Source organism: Rattus norvegicus, chromosome 3 (genome assembly GCF_021556685.1).
Source record: "Rattus norvegicus strain SHRSP/BbbUtx chromosome 3, alternate assembly SHRSP_T2T, whole genome shotgun sequence".
In the NCBI taxonomy this organism is placed as follows: Eukaryota; Metazoa; Chordata; class Mammalia; order Rodentia; family Muridae; genus Rattus; species Rattus norvegicus.
In genome coordinates, this window is record NC_141536.1 from 132,649,318 (window position 1) to 132,667,762 (window position 18,445).

The 18,445-nt window shown below is 43.5% G+C and overlaps 1 protein-coding gene across 2 annotated transcripts in view; it reads left to right on the plus strand.

Annotated features, from left to right (window-relative positions):
• Positions 1 to 18,445, plus strand: part of Slc24a3 (solute carrier family 24 member 3) — a 502,316-nt gene that overhangs the window by 365,305 nt on the left and 118,566 nt on the right. For both annotated transcript variants that reach the window (NM_053505.3, XM_087654830.1), the window contains 1 exon segment: positions 224 to 327. In NM_053505.3, coding sequence (NP_445957.2) covers positions 224 to 327 — 104 coding nt within the window.

Sequence of the window (18,445 nt, forward strand, 5' to 3'; positions counted from 1 at the left end):
CAGGCAGAACCTTCCACTCTGCTGAGGTCATACAATGCTTTAACTATGTGTGAACTGTGCTTAGACCCAGGGACAGGGCCACTAAGGGAAAGTCTAACCTCTGGGTTCAAAATCTCCCTCCTCTGGAGCCTGAGCATAGTTTAGAACTAGGAAACGTCCTTCGAGCTCTCCTTGGAGGGCAGCTGGACCACTACAGCCACATTGGTGTTGGTTTGTGTTTCAGGAGTCTTCATCACAAAGGGGGATGTGGGAGTCGGCACCATCGTGGGCTCTGCTGTGTTCAACATCCTGTGCATCATTGGCGTCTGCGGGCTCTTTGCAGGACAGGTAGGACTGATGACTCCTTTGTGATGGTTGTGCATGGCGTGGAGAAGACAGAAGTATGGAACTGAGGCAGGAGGCTGTCATGTTGGAATTCACCCATAATGGCACCTTGGGTAGTGTGATTAAAGGTCTCCATCCTAAAGCCACTGTTATTTGGTTCCCATGTTGATGGGCTATTGAACCCCAGTTCCACATAGGGAATTGCCAAGCCTGACAATGGTAACTGTGAACTTGAAAGTGCACCCCCACGCACCTCATTTTGAGAGCTACTCATCTGCAAGCGAATGGTGGTGCTTGCCTCAGAGGAAATGAGATAAATGAGAAAGACAGGGGAGAAAAGAGGCAAAATTTTTCTACTTAAAAATTTCATCACTGTCACAGTTTAGGATGTCGACTTTCTTCCTGCAGGCTGGAGCTTTTATAGTCTAGAGGGCCCTTGAAGTCCAGAGTCAACCTAAGGAGACTATTCTAATGCCAGGGGGCATCCTGGCAGGGCTACTGAACCTTTTGAGTGTTGTTGTCTCTCTAACAGTCCCAAGGACTTGTTCAGAAGTCACCAGTGTGTGATATTGGACAACCAAGGTCAGAGTCTGAAGGTTCATGGATCGTCATGCAGCTCCCCTGTGGCTCTCAGAGCCTAGTTTCCTCAGAAAAATATTCATTAGAAATGAGATCCTCAGTCCTCTGCCAGAACACCCAAGACTCACTATCTTCTAGAAAAAACCTATTTCTACTATTTTAGATGTGACTCTACTGTAATATTGAGGGAGCCAAAATCTATTTCACCTGATCAGGAACCTCAGTGTAGTCTGGTTGGTATGAAGTTCGATCCTGGTGACCTTCTCTCTCACGTGTGTCAGGCCTCTGTCTCTCTCAGAAGCTGCTGAGCATGCCATGATGTCAGTCTCTCAAATGTACACTTAAGAGTTGCCGTAGAATTCACTGCTTATTCTCCATGGTCCATTTTAACTGCCCCCATTTCTATGCCAACTGATCTGCCTTCTCTGCCTGCTGTGTTTGTTCCTTCCAAGCAACAGCAGAAGGACATCTTGGTCTTATTAAACATCAGCTCCAGGGCTCCCTGGTGGACAGACTATCTCTGATAAGAGGGTCCTGAATTTGCTCACGTGACTGAGGTCTGTCTCATACACTGGGCTAAATTTTTTCTGCTTTCTCCATGACCCATTGTGTTGAAGTTAATGGGCCCACACTGTAATGTTCTTGGGTTCTCCTACATAGGTAGTTAGTGCCAACAGAACGAGCCGCATGCCTGCCTTTACTGCTGTTACCTTCCCCTGGTTCTCCCTGCCTGACCAGCTCATCATTGCTGTCCAGAGATGAATAGTCACACCAGCAGGTGCTGTTGCTCTTAGCACTTTCTTAATTAGCATTGTCACCATTAGCGGTATGATGATTAGCCAGGCTGTTATTAGTGTTGTCATTAGTTCATTAGTCATTTGTACCTGCAGCTTGATTCTGAAGCAAGCCCGGAAGGGGAAGAGATAATGTAAAGAAATGAAACAAATGGCTGGGTGATGTCTACTCGGTGCCACACAGCTAATTACTTATGAAGTGAAATGCAGTGTGTTTGTGGCTCGCAATTCATCAGCACTCATCACAAGCTTGGCTAGGACACCTGCTCATGGCCGCTGCACAGGTCATTGGCATCCATCTTTCCTCCTTCTCCAGGTCTTTGCTGACTGGTCTCAAAGATGACCAGAGAAAGATGACAGCCAGAGCTTCAACTGGGAATAGCCACAAGTTACTCCTAGCTAGAACTTCTTTTTCTTTCTTTTCTTTTCTTTTTTTTTTTTTAAATCCTGTGCTTGGAGATTTCCAAAGCCATGCACTTGCTGTTTTTGTAGATTCCCTCACATCTTTGCAGAAGGCACAGAATTGTATTTGGGAAGGAAGGTGGGCCAAAGAATCAGATTGACTTGGGATTGCATCTTGGCTCTGCTGTTTGCTAGCCTGGGGGATTTTGGAGAAGTTATTTTAGCTACTAAAACCTGATCCTTCTCATCTATAGAGTGGGTACAAACACATTTACTTCAGAGCGTTGCCTTGGTGATGAAACCTATCGTGTTTAACACTAATAATAGTACTTGGTCTACAAGGAAAGTCTAAGCAAGTTAGACACTTTTATCAACTCTTGGACTATTCATCCTGAGGTCCTCACTACTGGATTCCACCCTACATCACTAGGAAGGTTTGGTCACTCAGTTGATGAAATGATTGACAGGGGTGTCCATGGCTCCCATCAGAGACGGGATGAGGAGCAGAAAGGACAGGTAGAAGGTCTTGTAAATGAAAACAAATGATGGGTTAGCATAATGACATCAGAGGACTAGTGCTTAATCCTAGATGGTCTCTTGAGTGGTAGAAAAAGCAATCAGCAAGAAGTGGGAGTTGTCCCGCCTTACATTCCCAGACAGCAAAGCTAGTGCCAAGGAATGTCACAACAAAAGACAGAAATCGGGAATTGAATGATTAATAAATCTAATCACGGCTCTCACTTAGCACTATTATTTATGCTGTTCTGCACTTTGACTTGGCTGAGAGAATTGCAGCAAGCACCCATGGGCCTCTCTAAATGCATTTCAGCATAAAGGACATGAGGAAGTCTGTCACCCTCTAAAATTAAAGTAATTAAGCTGTAGGGTTTGAGCTCCTGTCCCAATTAGGGTTTTGATGAATTCAGTGAAATTGAATGTCTGCTGTATTTGCAGTTTGCAAACATACCCGATGTCCTCAGTATTCGCCTGAGGTGCTTTGTGGAGTTTTTATGGGACAGGAGGAAATTGCTTCTTAGAAAGTGGCTTCGAGAGTGGTTCTGGGTATCCCACAAGACATTTACAGAGCTCTGGTCCTCCCAGTTTTTCCTTAAGAACACAGAAGACTAACAATGAAGTGAAAATATCCAGGTCTCGATGCACCCTTCTATTTTGCATATTGCATTAAAAGGACTCAGTGCCAATTTCCTAAAAACAATGTGCTTACGGATTTAAATCCACCATTCAGAGCATGTTAAGCTTTAAATACATAACCACAAACAGAAAGTAAACAGTTTAACTGTATCCCAGATTAGGACTTTCATATTCTGGTTATTACAGTCTGGCAGATGGCTCTGGTTTGTTATAAAAAGCTCCCACATTGGCTTCTGGCGTCCTTACAGTGTCCCTGATGTTCTTTGGCGAGGTCCATCCAATCTTGGCTAGGTTTGCCTTTCTTCAAATAGCACCCTGTCTAAGCTGGCTCGTTTTCACAAAACAGAGCAACACCAAGAGGTTATACATCCCAGTTGAAGCTTGCTTTCATTTGAATATCCCAGAAGAAGACGCTAGGCAAGCAGTCAAGTGCAAGCAGTTAATTGGAAAGGTTGCCCCAGGGAAAAACGAGCAAGACATTGAGGAGGTGAGACAAGGAAGAGAAAGCAGCAGACAGAGGCATTAATGAGCAAGTTATCACTAGCAGCAATTGGGATTTGATTCATCTGTGGGGACTGTTCCATAGGTGTTCAGTGATGTCATGTAAGAGGTAAGAAAGCTGGGGTACTGATCCACCAACTTCTACATCCCATTTCATTCTGCAAGAAACATGAATCCCTCAGCACTTCAGCTTATTGGGTGGCCAGATTCAGGGTGGACCTTGAGACCCAGAGAAAACCCCAGGCAAAGAGATACCAGAGTTGTCTACTGGAAGGACCTAAAATGGTAAAGTGGGGGAATGGGAATGGGCCCATAGCATATACGCTGAGACCACAAGACTAAGGCTTCAAAATAAGTTAGCTGTGCAGACCCTGTCTTCAACTCTACTGGTGGTTACAAGCATGCAGATGAGATAAATAATTAAGAAATTATAGATATGGGTCTGTGGCCATACAGTATTTGCCTAGTGTGTTTGATGCCTTGGGCTTGATCCCTAGCACTAAATAAATAAATTTTTAAGAAAGGTTTTAAGAGGTTATTTGTAATTCTTCATTTTCAAAAAGTGACCAAGGCTCCTTTCAAGTAGATCAATTTAGTATGAATTTGCTTAAACTTTTATTCTTGTGATATAATTGATAGATCTGTATAAAAGCCAGAAAAATCTTACGATTTACCAAGGTAAAATATTCATGCGAGCTACTTGCACATTACATAGTGTTTAGAAACATTCATTGTAATATGTGTTATTACATATTCATTGTAAATGTGTGTTATTCCTTGTGTATATTTGTCATTTTGAACTATTTTGTATAAATAGTAATGTTTTTGTGTGTGGATGTGTGTGCACATGTGAGTGTGTGTGTGTGTACACATGTGAATGTATGTGTGTGGTGTGGTGTGTGTGTGTGGTGTGTGTGTGTGTGTACACATGTGAATGTATGTGTGTGGTGTGGTGTGTGTGTGGTGTGTGTGTATGTACACATGTGAATGTATGTGTGTGCTGTGGTGTGTGTGTGTGTATACATGTGAATGTATGTGTGTGGTGTGGTGTGTGTGTGTGGTGTGTGTGTGTGTACACATGTGAATGTATGTGTGTGGTGTGGTGTGTGTGTGGTGTGTGTGTATGTACACATGTGAATGTATGTGTGTGCTGTGGTGTATGTGTGTGTGTACACATGTGAATATATGTGTGTGTGGTGTGTGTGTACACATGTGAATGTGTGTGTGGTGTGTGTGTGTACACATGTGAATGTGTGTGTGCACATGTGAATGTATGTGGTGTGTGTGTATGTGTGTGTATGTGTGTGTGTACACGTGTGTAAGGGTTCTGGTGTGTGTGGAAGTCAAAGGTCAGCATCAGGCCTCTCAATCACTCTCTACTTGATTCTTTTACTAAACCCGGAGCTCATCAGCTCAGTGGGAGTGTCTGCCTCTGCTCTCCTAATGTTGAGGTGACAGATGTGCACTGACACACAGTGAAGACCCAAACTCAAGTTCCCGTGCTTGTGAGGGAGGCCTTTAGCAGCCAAGCTCTCTCCTTGACTAAACTGACATATTTGAAAGTTGGATCACCTTTCAAAAATGAAAAATTATAAAGATATCTTTTAAAACCTTTCTTAAAATTTTATTTATTTAGTGCTAGGAATCAAACCCAGGCATCAAACACACTAGGCAAACACTGTTCTGCCGCAGACCCATATCCATAATTTTTAATAAGGTATTTAAAGGAAGTAAGATATATACAGTATGTAGTGTACTGTAACCTCCTGGGAGAAAAGTACAAATTAACAGTGACTGATAGTTAATTCTGCCTGAGGTCATAGCTTCATTAAGTAGAAAACCCTTCACTTAAAACTACATGCTTCACAATTCATATTAAAAACCATCCCAGGATGGAAAAATTAGCAGCTGCCATTCAGTGAGCTTATTCCGACACCACATCCAACAATGCTCTGCGAATGTTTGTACAGATGCACTCGCTGAGTTTTAAGGTAAAAGGTAGTATTATCCTTACCAACAGGCTATGAAATGACCCCTAGAGACTTGGAAGGAGGCGTCTACTGGGGTAGTTAAGATTAGAATAGACACATCTACTGACTACATAATCCACATAGGGAGCCTCTGGTTATAGAGCTTCCAGATATAACTGCTGTACTCTTAATTTATGAGGCTGAGATTTTGTGTGTCCTTCAGAAGTTTGGGGTTAGGACTTGAAGCAATGCAAGGAATGGTCATATCAGCAATATAGGGCTACCTGTAATGGAGGATGGACGCACTCAGCACGACTGAGGCACATCTAGAAGCTTCTATTTTAATCCAAAAATGTCTTCCACAGCTGAGCTTTTGCTTCACCAATAATGGAGATTTGGGCTGAGGAATGTAATGAGAAACCCACAACCTCCTGTGTACACTAGTTCCCAGGTTACTGCTCTCCAGATGCAACCAAACACATCATCTGTCACGTTTCAGTTCTGGGACTCAATTCTGATTCCCCAAATTGGCTAGGGACTATGAACTATGAATTAAAACCACACCCCACCTATTCCAAATCTGCTGTTGGAGGCCAACTATCCACTGTGATTAAGGAGATAACGGATGACCTCTGGAGGACTAAGGATCTGAGGCCTGCCCTGGGGTAGGATGAATTCATGTTTGGTCCTTTCAGAAGCAAGAAAGCATCGTGCAAGGTGCAGGGGTGGACTTAGGCAAAGATTGGTCCATAGAGAAATCTATCATCTGGATTCTATTACCTAAGAAAGTAGAGGTTCCCCCAACAGCTTCTGCAGGATATAAGCAATAGGAGGCAGAATGCAGATCCAGACTCTAGGCCCAGACCAATTAGATCAGAGGAATGAGTGGCTTTAACTATAAAAGCCCCATCTTCAGGCTCAGCACTTCTCACACCAGTGCTGGCTCTGGGGAAGGGATCAGAAGACCCTTCAGCATGAGCAGCCCTTCTGTGATGCCACAGTCATACAATAAGCTATGTCCTGGGGTGGTATTTGTTTGTTTTCTGATCCTAGTAGTACCATCCTTTCCCAGACTGTTCATGCCTCTTGACATTAGATCCATCTTCAGTCCCACATCCAGATGAGTGAGTAACAAAACCCCAAGTTTAATTGCATCATAAGTGAAGGGAACTCTGGCCCTATTCTGCCTGTAATCATACCTGTCCTCTTCTCTGATTAGTTTTCTTTGATAGCAAAGGAATGAATGAATGAATGACAATAGCTGTTTCAGGCCTCATACACACATACCACATGGGCCAAGAAAAGAAAAAGAAAATGTCACCTTGCCCACCCTATTGTTCAGCATCAAACAAAAATCTGAGTGGACCCATTAGATTTGACTAACTATTCTAACTACAGTTACCAAATTAGCTTGTTAGCAAGAACCACCCACACCTTCTCTCCAGAGATAAGAATCTAATCTATTCCACGTCAAAAGCATAGCTTCTGGTCTTTGCATAGCATACAGTGCAGAGTCATGATGAAATGACTGAGCCCAAGCTATATCTTAAGCCGCCTTAGCTTTCTTTCTGAGCTGGCCTCACACAGTGCTGTGGTTGATATTTATACCGACATACCCTGTCATTTCTGATCACATAACAAAGGAGGACTACTGTATCAAGGGATGAATGGATGGGTGGGTAAGTGGATGGAAGAAATGGATGGATGGATAGATAGATAGATAGATAGATAGATAGATAGATAGATAGATAGATAGATAGATAGATAGATAGAGATAACCTTTGTGTTACTATGGCCAAATAACAGGCAACAGTGATTTGATTTATTTTGAGTCATGGTTTCAGAGTTCATAGTCTCTCAACCACATGTAGCCAAGCATGACATCATAGCGATAGGAACATATGGTAGAGACTCTTCTTCATTTCTTGACACACGGAAATCAGAGGAGGAGTCTAGAAGGGAACAAAGATAATACACACCTAAGAAACTGCTCAGCGACCTATACTCTCCAGATGGATGCCACCCCTGGAATTTCTAGACCCTCCCAAACTAGTGCCACCCAGGAAGAAACCAAGCATTGAGACCATGAGCCCTTGGGGGACATTTCATTGCAGACTACCATGGCACATTTGTTGTCTGCTTTTTAATCAAAAGCTTCCAGTTTTCAGTGGGTTCCCATGTCCCATCCCTACCCCAACCCGTGAGATCTGTTATTTGCATTAGAACAAGCACTTGGTATGACCAGTGTTACTTTGGTTTGTTACCTTGTGACTATAGCCATTCTGGTGACTATGATGAGCGCCTCTCCGTGCCTTCAGTTTCCACTTAGAAGCATGACTCTGAGCATCTTTTCCCATGATTATTTGCCCATCTTCCTTGGTGAAAAGTCTGTTCAAATCCTCTGTCCATCCGTACTGCCATTTGGCCGTTGTTCTTTCCTTTCTCTCTTTTCCTGGCAGTCTCTAAATCATGGCACTCAACCACTCCTCTGAGTCCTTCTGTCCAATTAGTTTTAATTTCCAGATCAATAGAGAGCTGGGTCATTAGAAATGATTTAGCGTGGTCATAGAGATGTTTTATTAGTGCTGCTGCTCCCATTTGGGTTTGCAAGGGAGGTACTTGGTAACCACACTCTGCAACTGTGCCAAAGAAAACGATGAGGTCAGTGCCCTTGTGCCCAGCGAACTAAAATTAGCAAGCACCGAGATCCAAGATGCATATTTTGGGAAATGTGAGGTGGACACTGGAGTCCCTGGAAGGTGGAGTGAGCCTTCCTTCCATGTCAAGCCTCACATTGCTCCTGGAAAGTGAGTTCCAGGTCACTGCCTACCTCCTTGGAAAGGCCATAGTAAGGGCTGGCTGACTGCCAATCCAAAGGGATCCCAGAACCTTCTCTCCATCACCACAGGGCATAAAAAATGACCTAACAGAAGCAATTTAAGGAAGGAAGGGTTTGAGTCTCACTTTGAGGATTTAGTCCATTGTGGCAAGGAAATAATGCTAGCAGAAGCATAGGATAGTTGGCCATATTGCATCCGTAATCAGAAAGCAGAGGGGAATGGGGTGCTGATGCTTAGCTGGTCTCCTCTTGTATATCCACACCAGAACCCTAACCTATGTAGTAAGCACACGATGATCATGCACTGGACACTTCATGCATCTTCAGATGCATTCACTATTTTTTTGCCCTCAAATAACTTGGAAGAGAATACTGATTTCAAAAGAGAAAACTAAGACTCAAAAATGTTTAATAATCTCACCACACTAGTGAGTCAGAAGGCTTTGGGGTTGCAGGGTCCAGTCAGTGGCATAGAAATGTTAAGTTCTTTCTCCAGTTTTTACAGTGAGTCCATTTAGATAAGAAGTCTCACACCCTAAGCTGCCAGGCGTATGACAGCCATCCCAACACTCCTTCACAGATCAATGCCTTTCTAGTCATGAAACTCATAGGGAGCAGAGGGCATAAGCAGGTTGAAAGGGAACTGTGGGCATAGTTGCCTCCTTCACCCACACCTGGATGTCTGTACACCACCAATTGGGCTCACGTGCTTGGCTGTGTAAAGTCTCCTAGCTCCAAAATAAATCTGCCTGAGGGACCCAGGTACACTGGCTCTTGTCATAGAGAGTCTTCATTTCCTATATGCCCTATATACCAGCGGACCCACACAGCAACAGGAATGAAATATACTGACTATGGCCCTGGATCTTTACCTCAATAAAAGGACTCAGGAAAGTTCCCGGGCATAGGGGAACATGTGCATTAGCAAGTCCTGAGAATATGCAGAGCAAGACTGAACCTGCCTCCTTAGTTCCTTAGGCTGCTCTCCATACCACATCCTGGTCTCACTTCTTCTCACTACCATAGATAGTGGTGGAGCATATATATGGAGGGCCATGTGAGCTATGACATAACAAATCAGATTTCATGATTCGAGTGCAAGTAACTACAATCAAAATGCCTCAGGAAGGATCCATGGGTCAACACCTGAGGGTTGAAAGTATGTACCTGTTTATATATAATATTATCTGGCATTTGTATATTTAAAGCCAGAGTACTACTAATCCACTGAAAATGAACCCAGACCAAGTTTTAGACCATTGAACTAATACCCCAGCTCAGTAAGTTCTTGGTTTAACAGGTTTCATGCTGGGCATTGTTCTAAGTGCCAGAGCGATGCCAGTGAAAAGAACTGCATCCTAGAATTTGGCTACAAGATATAGGATGTTATTAAATATCCAACAAGCATGACTAGTCTGTAGGTAGTTAGGAGCATAGACAGATGGTGAATGATAGATGACAGATGATGGATAGATGACAGTGGGTGGATAGATAGATGGAGAGCAAGAGAGAGAGGAGATAGGTTATGAAATTTGGTTTGGGAGCTAGGAAGAAGATATGTAGTTTCAATTATAAGTTAATGATATTAACAAACAAAACAGAATATAAAGGTTTAGAATATATACAAGAAGAAAAGATACTAGCCTATAAGGAATTTCCAGGAAGATCACTACCGCAAATGCTAATTGTTTGATGTGGTACAGAATACTCCCTTCTACTCTAAAGAAAACAGTGCCTTTTAAAATATAGGTTGACTCAGATGAACCTATTCTTACAATCAGATTGACTGAATCTGAGTCACTCTGAATGGAGAGAACATACCACACGAACAGACATACCACTGTAGTCCTGGAAATACGCCAAAGTGATGGTCTCCTAGTCTCCAAGGCAGAGCAAGAGGACAAGAACGCCAAGGCTCCTAGGAAGACGCATGCCCAGAGCTTGCTGCTGTCTCTAGTAACACTGATGTGCATGAGGTGACTACAAAGACACAGGAGTGTCTGGCCTATGAGAGAGTAATGAGGATAGTCTGTGAACTCCCCAGAGCCATCCCTGCCCACCTCCCGAGGTAAGACTAGAATTGGGGCCTGAGGAGGTAGATCAGTTCATAAAGTAGTTGCCATTCACACACGAGGAGATGAATATGAATACCAAACATCCATGTAAAAGGTAGGTATGGTAGCATACATCTGTGACCTCAGTGTGGATAGAGGAGAATGTCGAGGTAGGCAGACTCCTCGAACTCTCTGGCCAGCCAGTCTAGTCATTAAGATAAATCTACGGAGAAAGTATGGTGCCAGGGAAACGAATAAGAATACTATGGTGGGGTTGGGGATTTAGCTCAGTGGTAGAGCACTTCCCTAGCAAGCGCAAGGCCCTGGGTTCAGTCCTCAGCTCAAAAAAAAAAAAAAAAAAAAAAAAAAAGAATACTATGGCATTCTAGTGGCTTCTGAAGCTGGAGGGATACTGAAAGGTGGCTGCTGGACTTAGAGGACTTCCCAGAGGTGACACTAAGAGGGTGATGTGTTGAAAATGGCAATGAAGGAAAGCGATAAATCACACAGGACACCGGGACTGTTAGCTTGAACAGTGTAAGTGGGCTGCAGAATATTTATCGACACTATCAGTGATGATAAATTGGCCATGAGGAATTAGAGTCTGCCTCCACTGAACATATTGTGAAGTCAGCAATTCTCTGTCAGATCCGGAAACACGGGAGGGTCACTAAAATAGCAAAATGTATTTATTAATCAAAAATTAACTTTTACTTTGCAAGTTATTATACTTTAAATTTTCTCAATTGAAAAGCATTCCCCCTTCCCTTTCCTCCCCTCCCAAGTATCTCTCAATGTCCCCTCTCAATTCACATCCTCTTTGTCTTCAATTGTTATGTTTATATCAATGCCTAACTATATAAATACAGCCTACTCAGTCTCATCCATGTTCCTTCATATGATTTCAGGGATGGCCACTTGGTATTGAATAACCAATTAGGAAGCTCATGCCCATGGAAAACTCCTGCTCTAGTCATTCCTTAGTTGCCTGCATGAGGCCCCGCCCATAGACAAATTAACTATTAACTTAATTCTAGCTACAAAACTCACATTTTTAACTAAAAACTCCATCATCTATCTGCAACTGCCCAGTCATTTTTACTTGGTAGCCATTGTGACTACCATAACCTCACTAAACAACCCTGCTATCAAAGAGACATGACACCCATTGACAGAACTTTATAATCAAATTGCTGGCTGATCAGTTCCATATAGACCGTGGTTAGCACTGCCCATCTCAAAAATCAATGTTCATGAATTCCAAAGTGACAAGGTTTCATAGACTCCTACCGGTCATGGTTTGGCAGTTGGCAAAGCAGGAAATGAACAATTGAGATGTACCTGTTTACTACAATGTCACTTGACCCATCCATTCTCTGCCCGCCCCCCACCCAGACACTTCTATGCCCAAACAAGGTTTAGCTAGTCTACTATCTCCTACAGGACTGCAGTACCATCAGGCTTTCAGTATTGCAGATTCTCTGACCTCAAGCAGTCCATAGCATCAGACAATATGGACTCAATTTGCAATTTTAAGATGCAGAAGCAGTTGAGAAAACCAAGAGAAGTTCTATGAGCTTTCTGTTTTTGTTTTTCTAATGTGGCAAAACCTTTTCTAGAGCAGTTATTCTCACTGCACTGCCAGCCAATCTCTATTAACATATGTGAAGAAAGTCACTTATGCCCCCTACCCCCACCCAGCAGCCTTTCCTTCCAAGGAGATCCACCTCTACATTCAAATGGAAGTCTTAATCCTGGGCCTGATCCTGACTCTCCAAGTGAAGAGAAATGAGTACTGTTTAGAGCCTTACTGGCTCCTGTGCAGAGCACAAGGACAGTGGCCTTTGTTAACCAAATATCTGGTTTTGACTGGCAAAGCAAGCCTTCTGTCCTGCCCAGACCCAACAAAGGGGCCACTTTGCTTGTTCATGGCCGGGAGGAGGAGGTCTGTCCTCCTTTTCCAGTAGGGAGACTACCCAAGTTGCCACTCCTTGGGAAATGAGGAAGAAATCTGGTCTGAGTGTGCTTTATTTGTTTGTGACTCTTTTCTCCAAGATGAAGTTGCGGCTGCAGTTAGAACATGGAAAATTAGAACTGGGGCATGTGGTACAGTGGCCAGCAGCAGGGAGGCTGGGGATGAGGCAGAAAGGCTAGTCATTACTCCATGGCCTCCTCAGGTCATTCTCAAATCTCTGTCACGATGCAGTAAACCTGATTTTTGTTTCCACTCTGGCTGTCTTTGATTATTACAGCATGCAGCTTCCAAAGACACGTGTCCTGCCTCCCCACTGAATCATTTATTTTTCCTTTTTAAAAAACAATATACAACTGTCTTCTGTTCCATGTTATTATCTGTTTTTATTGTAAATTAAGAACATCTTTTGTGTTAATCGCTAATCTTTTGGGGGATCTCAGTGGAGTTAATACAGAATGATGGGTACTGACTCATTGCATCCTTAGATCGATCCCATGATGTAGATACTGTATTTTTTTCTCATTTTACAGATGAGAAAACAGAACTCAGAGAGAGAGAGGGAGAGAAACTTGCCCCAGGCCACACATTCAGAAAAAGCAGAGTTAGGATTCAGAGCTTAGCAGTTTGATCACAGAATGTGCTCTGAAGGGCAAACAGGAACCAATGGCACAAAACGGTTCAGAGGGGCCTCCGTGCAGGGGCTCCAGAGTACACATCTTCATGAAGGAAGAGGTGTCCTAGACTGCCATGCATTTCTCCATGGTCTAGAAGATAATTTGTCTGGGGTGCCCTTGAACCTCTTTGTTGGGGAACCTCCTGCAGAAAATGCTGAGGCCAGCTACCTAGGTGGCCAGTCACCTCCGAGTGAAAAACAAGATCACATCACAGTTCCTCTTAGAACTCAGACTCCATCCTGAGCTACATTTTTATGTGCCCCAGTGGTGGAATGTAGGCACAATTGAAATATGGCAGTAGATAAAAGGGATTTTTGAAGCCTTTTCTGATACTGATATCAAATTCCGATCCATTCTAGTGCTATGCAAGTCTGTCACAAAGATCGGAGTCCTCACCTTGTGTTAATGACGGTGGCCAGGATTCATTTATTCAGCTCTTCTTAACAGGGGACAGTCTCTTAGGAGAGTCAACTCTGTCCTGGGAACATGGAGAAAAGACTAAAATGAGGCAAACAGGTGACTTTTCAGATGAGTTGGGGGGCAAAGCTCCTGGAGGCCTCTGGTGAAATGGAGCTTCTTTCTCAACTCCACATTTCCTCCACAGTCCTGAGGTGCTTTGGCCGATGCTCACTGAGGCTGGCCTGAAGGCTCAGGCCCAGTGGTGTCTTGGCTGAGAGAATGCCTCACTGCTCTTGGAGGAAAGTGGTGAACCAAATCAAAATGAGAAATAGTTACTCCCCCCTACCCCCCAGCTTTACCTGGTCTGGAGTTCTGGCTGTTGACTCCACCAGATCAGCCTAGATGAACCATACACAGAAGAGAACGTGGCGCTCCCTAGACCTACATAAATGCTCTGTGGGTAGTTAAGCCCCAGAAGAACCCCTAATAAGGAGCTTTATATCCTCTTGAAATCTCTCAAGGATCTCAAGACCATTCATCAACACCACCATAAAAACCCAGCTCTACCATTACATGTGTATATACACCACACACACACACACACACACACACACACACACACACACACACACACACATATGAATATCAAGCTAAAATGGCGAGGATGCGGAGAAAGAGGAACACTCCTCCATTGTTGGTGGGATTGCAGACTGGTACAACCATTCTGGAAATCAGTCTGGAGGTTCCTCAGAAAATTGGACATTGAACTACCTGAGGATCCAGCTATACCTCTCTTGGGCATATACCCAAAAGATGCCCCAACATATAAAAAAGACACGTGCTCCACTATGTTCATAGCAGCCTTATTTATAATAGCCAGAAAATGGAAAGAACCCAGATGCCCTTCAACAGAGGAATGGATACAGAAAATGTGATACATCTACACAATGGAATATTACTCAGCTATCAAAAACAATGACTTTATGAAATTCGTAGGCAAATAGTTGGAACTGGAAAATATCATCCTGAGGGAGGTAACCCAATCACAGAAAAACACACATGGTATGCACTCATTGATAAGTGGCTATTAGCCCAAATGCTTGAATTACCCTAGATGCCTAGAACAAATGAAACTCAAGACGGATGATCAAAATGTGAATGCTTCACTCCTTCTTTAAAAGGGGAACAAGAATACCCTTGGCAGGGAAGGGAGAGGAAAAGATTAAAACAGAGACTGAAGGAACACCCATTCAGAGCCTGCCCCACATGTGGCCCATACATATACAGCCACCCAATTAGACAAGATGGATGAAGCAAAGAAGTGCAGGCTGACAGGAGCCGGATGTAGATCGCTCCTGAGAGACACAGCCAGAATACAGCAAATACAGAGGCGAATGTCAGCAGCAAACCACTGAACTGAGAACGGGACCCCCATTGAAGGAATCAGAGAAAGAACTGGAAGAGCTTGAAGGAGCTCGAGACCCCTTATGATCAACAATGCCAAGCAACCAGAGCTTCCAGGGACTAAGCCACTACCTAAAGACTATGCATGGACTGACCCTGGACTCTGACCTCATAGGTAGCAATGAGTATCCTAGTAAGAGCACCAGTGGAAGGGGAAGCCCTGGGTCCTGCTAAGACTGAACCCCCAGTGAACTAGATTGTCGGGGGGAGGGCAGCAATGGGGGGAGGATGGGGAGGGGAACACCCATAACAAAGGGGAGGAGGAGGGATTAGGGGGATGTTCACCCGGAAACCGGGAAAGGGAATAACACTTGAAATGTATATAAGAAATACTCAAGTTAATAAAAAAAAAAGAATATCAAGCTAAAATATATTTTCTTAATTTCTCTGACAATAAAATAAAGGAATTTTGCTCATCCATCATCTCTCATAAATGAAGATTCATTCTAATGAAATGTGACTCTCCCAGTTTTAATGCGAGCAAATATTTAAGATGTATGGCTCTGATTCTGGCTCTCAGCAGAGAGAATGATTGTAGATATCAGTCATCTTGTATTGAATGTGCAAGTCTGAGCCCGGGTTCTTATATGATTCTTGTGGCTGATTCCATCTAACTCTGGCCTCCCCGAATCTTGCCTACATGACCTGCTTGACCCCATTATGACTTAGCTTCCTTGACTAGTAAGTGAAAATACTAAAAATAGTATAATGCCGGCCAACCACTGTTGGTTTGGTGCTCAGATATGTTTGAATGTGTGTAGCACCTAGAACACTACAGCCTGGTGGGGAAGGATACAAACAATCTGCTCAATACCAAACAGAGAGTCCTGTCCTCACATCTTGAGGACTGTTATGATTCGAGTGTGGAATGACCTCCTCAAGCTCAAGTGTTGGAACATTTGGTCCGCAGCTGGCGGCACCGCTTGGAGAGATTGTGAAACCTCTTAGGAGGTTGGGCTTAGCTGGAGGAAGTCACTAGTGGTGGTGGACATTAGGAGGGGTAGCCTTGGCCTCTCACCCAAGCTCTCTGTTTCCTGGTCTATGTCATGTAACAAGCTGGACATGAGGCTTCCGTCATCATACACAAGAGCTGAACTATGTTGTACCTTCCTTGCCATGATAAACCATAGCCCCTCAACCATGAGCCCATATAGATACAACCTACACTGCTTCTGTCGTTTGTTTGCTTGCTCAAAGCAGTGAGAAAAGTAACTAGCAGAAAAAATGAAAAAGTGAGGTTTCCAAGCAAGAGGAAAGTTGTTCAGAAACCTACAGTAAGTAATAGCAAAACTGAGTGCCACATGTACATATGACTGGCCCCAGTGTTTGTGCATTCACCTCCACCCTGGAGACATTCTGGTTGATAATATTTCTATGCATCTCAAGTATGAATATGAAGACGTACATAGACATCAACATGGCATCAGGACCCTGAAAGGCTTCGCTGGTCTTCCGGTAATGCTCTATGTTAGTCTTCCCCCACCACACAATGTTACTCATCAAGGTCCTCTGCAGCTGAGAGTCTACCCCTCAGTCCCACCATCCCAGCCATGTTGACACCCCAAACCTTGACCTGGCCTTCTTGCCCAGTGTGGGAGCTTGTCTAAGTGATTTAGAGCAACTCTTACACAGGGCGCCTTGCCTAGAAGTCTTGGCTCTCTATTTTCAGTATTTCTAGGAGCCCCCTCAGGCACTGCCCCCATCCCTTTGATGCCCAGATCTGTAGCTCTGCTCTGAGGATACCTAATCCTGGGCTAACAAAAGGCAAAGGCTGATGGGGAACTCCTCCTTCTTGGATTGGCAGAAAAAGAAGATACACCCAAAGCTAAGCTATCATACCATCTCTTACTCCTGTGATCTTACAGCAGAGTTGAAATTCCAGCTTCCCCAAAACCATGTTTGATCAGACCCTTTATGGTCCCGGAGATGCTAGATTCTGGAGTATTTGGTTTGCAATACAACTGTATATTATTTGAGCATCCTTCAAGTTGAAGTTCATGAAGTATAAAGTGCTTGAATTTTTCCTGGGGGTTGGGCAGGAGTGAGTTAGCTTTTCTAAACCAGAACAATATGATCAGTGTTCCACATGAATAATTTGTTTCATGAAATCATATCACTATGTGGGGGTGTAAATCTAGATTGTACTTAACACAGTTTACTTTAAATAAGACTATTGAAGTGTAATTAAATTCAGGTAAGTTTTAGTCATACTTTACACCAGATATGAAAATTGAAATAGCCAGATTAGCAATGTTATTTAAAAATCTAATTACGGGTTGGGGATTTAGCTCAGTGGTAGAGCGCTTGCCTAGGAAGCGCAAGGCCCTGGGTTCGGTCCCCAGCTCCGAAAAAAAGAACCAAAAAAAAAAAAAAATCTAATAACTTGTACAAAACATTGGGGGATGTTGTGTGCTGCAGTGCTGTGATATTTTCATATGGTCTTTCATTCTATCTTTCTAGAAGCCCTTGCGTACAGTCCTGTCATTACACCCACTTTGCACATGGAGAAACAGAGTTCAGCAATGGCAGTGTCAGTGATTGCTCTGGGAGTACTCTTACATGCCCACTCAACACCAAGCCCCCACAATGCCCTTGCTATAAGGATAGGACTTTAGGAAGCCATTGGTCTTCTCTATCCAGATATATTCTTGAGAATCTTCTTACTAAACTAAATACACCTGCTTTTCAGTGTTATCCAGGTAGAGGGTCACACCCAAGTCTGGAAAATCCTAGAATCCAGGTCACTGACACCCTTCTCTTTGTGTCCTAAAGTGATCCCTTAAGCTAAGTATAGCATGAATTGAACATTATCCCCTCACAATCTTTTCCTTCCTCCTTCCTTCTTCCTCTTTCCTCTTTCCTCTTTCCTCCTTCCTCCTTTCTCCTTCCCTCCTCCCAATCCTTCCCTCTCCATATACACAGAATCCCCATTCCTTGTTCTGTAACACAGTAAGTGTTAATCTTGAGATTAGCCAGACAGGGGAAAAACAATTCCATCATTTTATGTCAAATTTAAAGCAAACTTAATTAAATGTTAAACATCGATCAAGGGATGGACTTTGGTCAGGACCATTCAGGACCTTGTTGGAGTACATGTGGCCTTGTTGGTGGTAGAAGTGCAACACTGTGGGGGTGGGCTTTGAAGCTCTGCCCAGCACAGAAGAGAGTCTTCTGGTTCCCTTTGGAACAAGATGTAGAACTCTCAGCTCCTCCTGTACCATGCCTGCCTGGATACTGCCATGCTTCTTGCCTTAATGATAATGGACTGAACCTCTGAACCTGTGAGCCAGCCCCAATTAAATGTTGTCCTTTATAAGA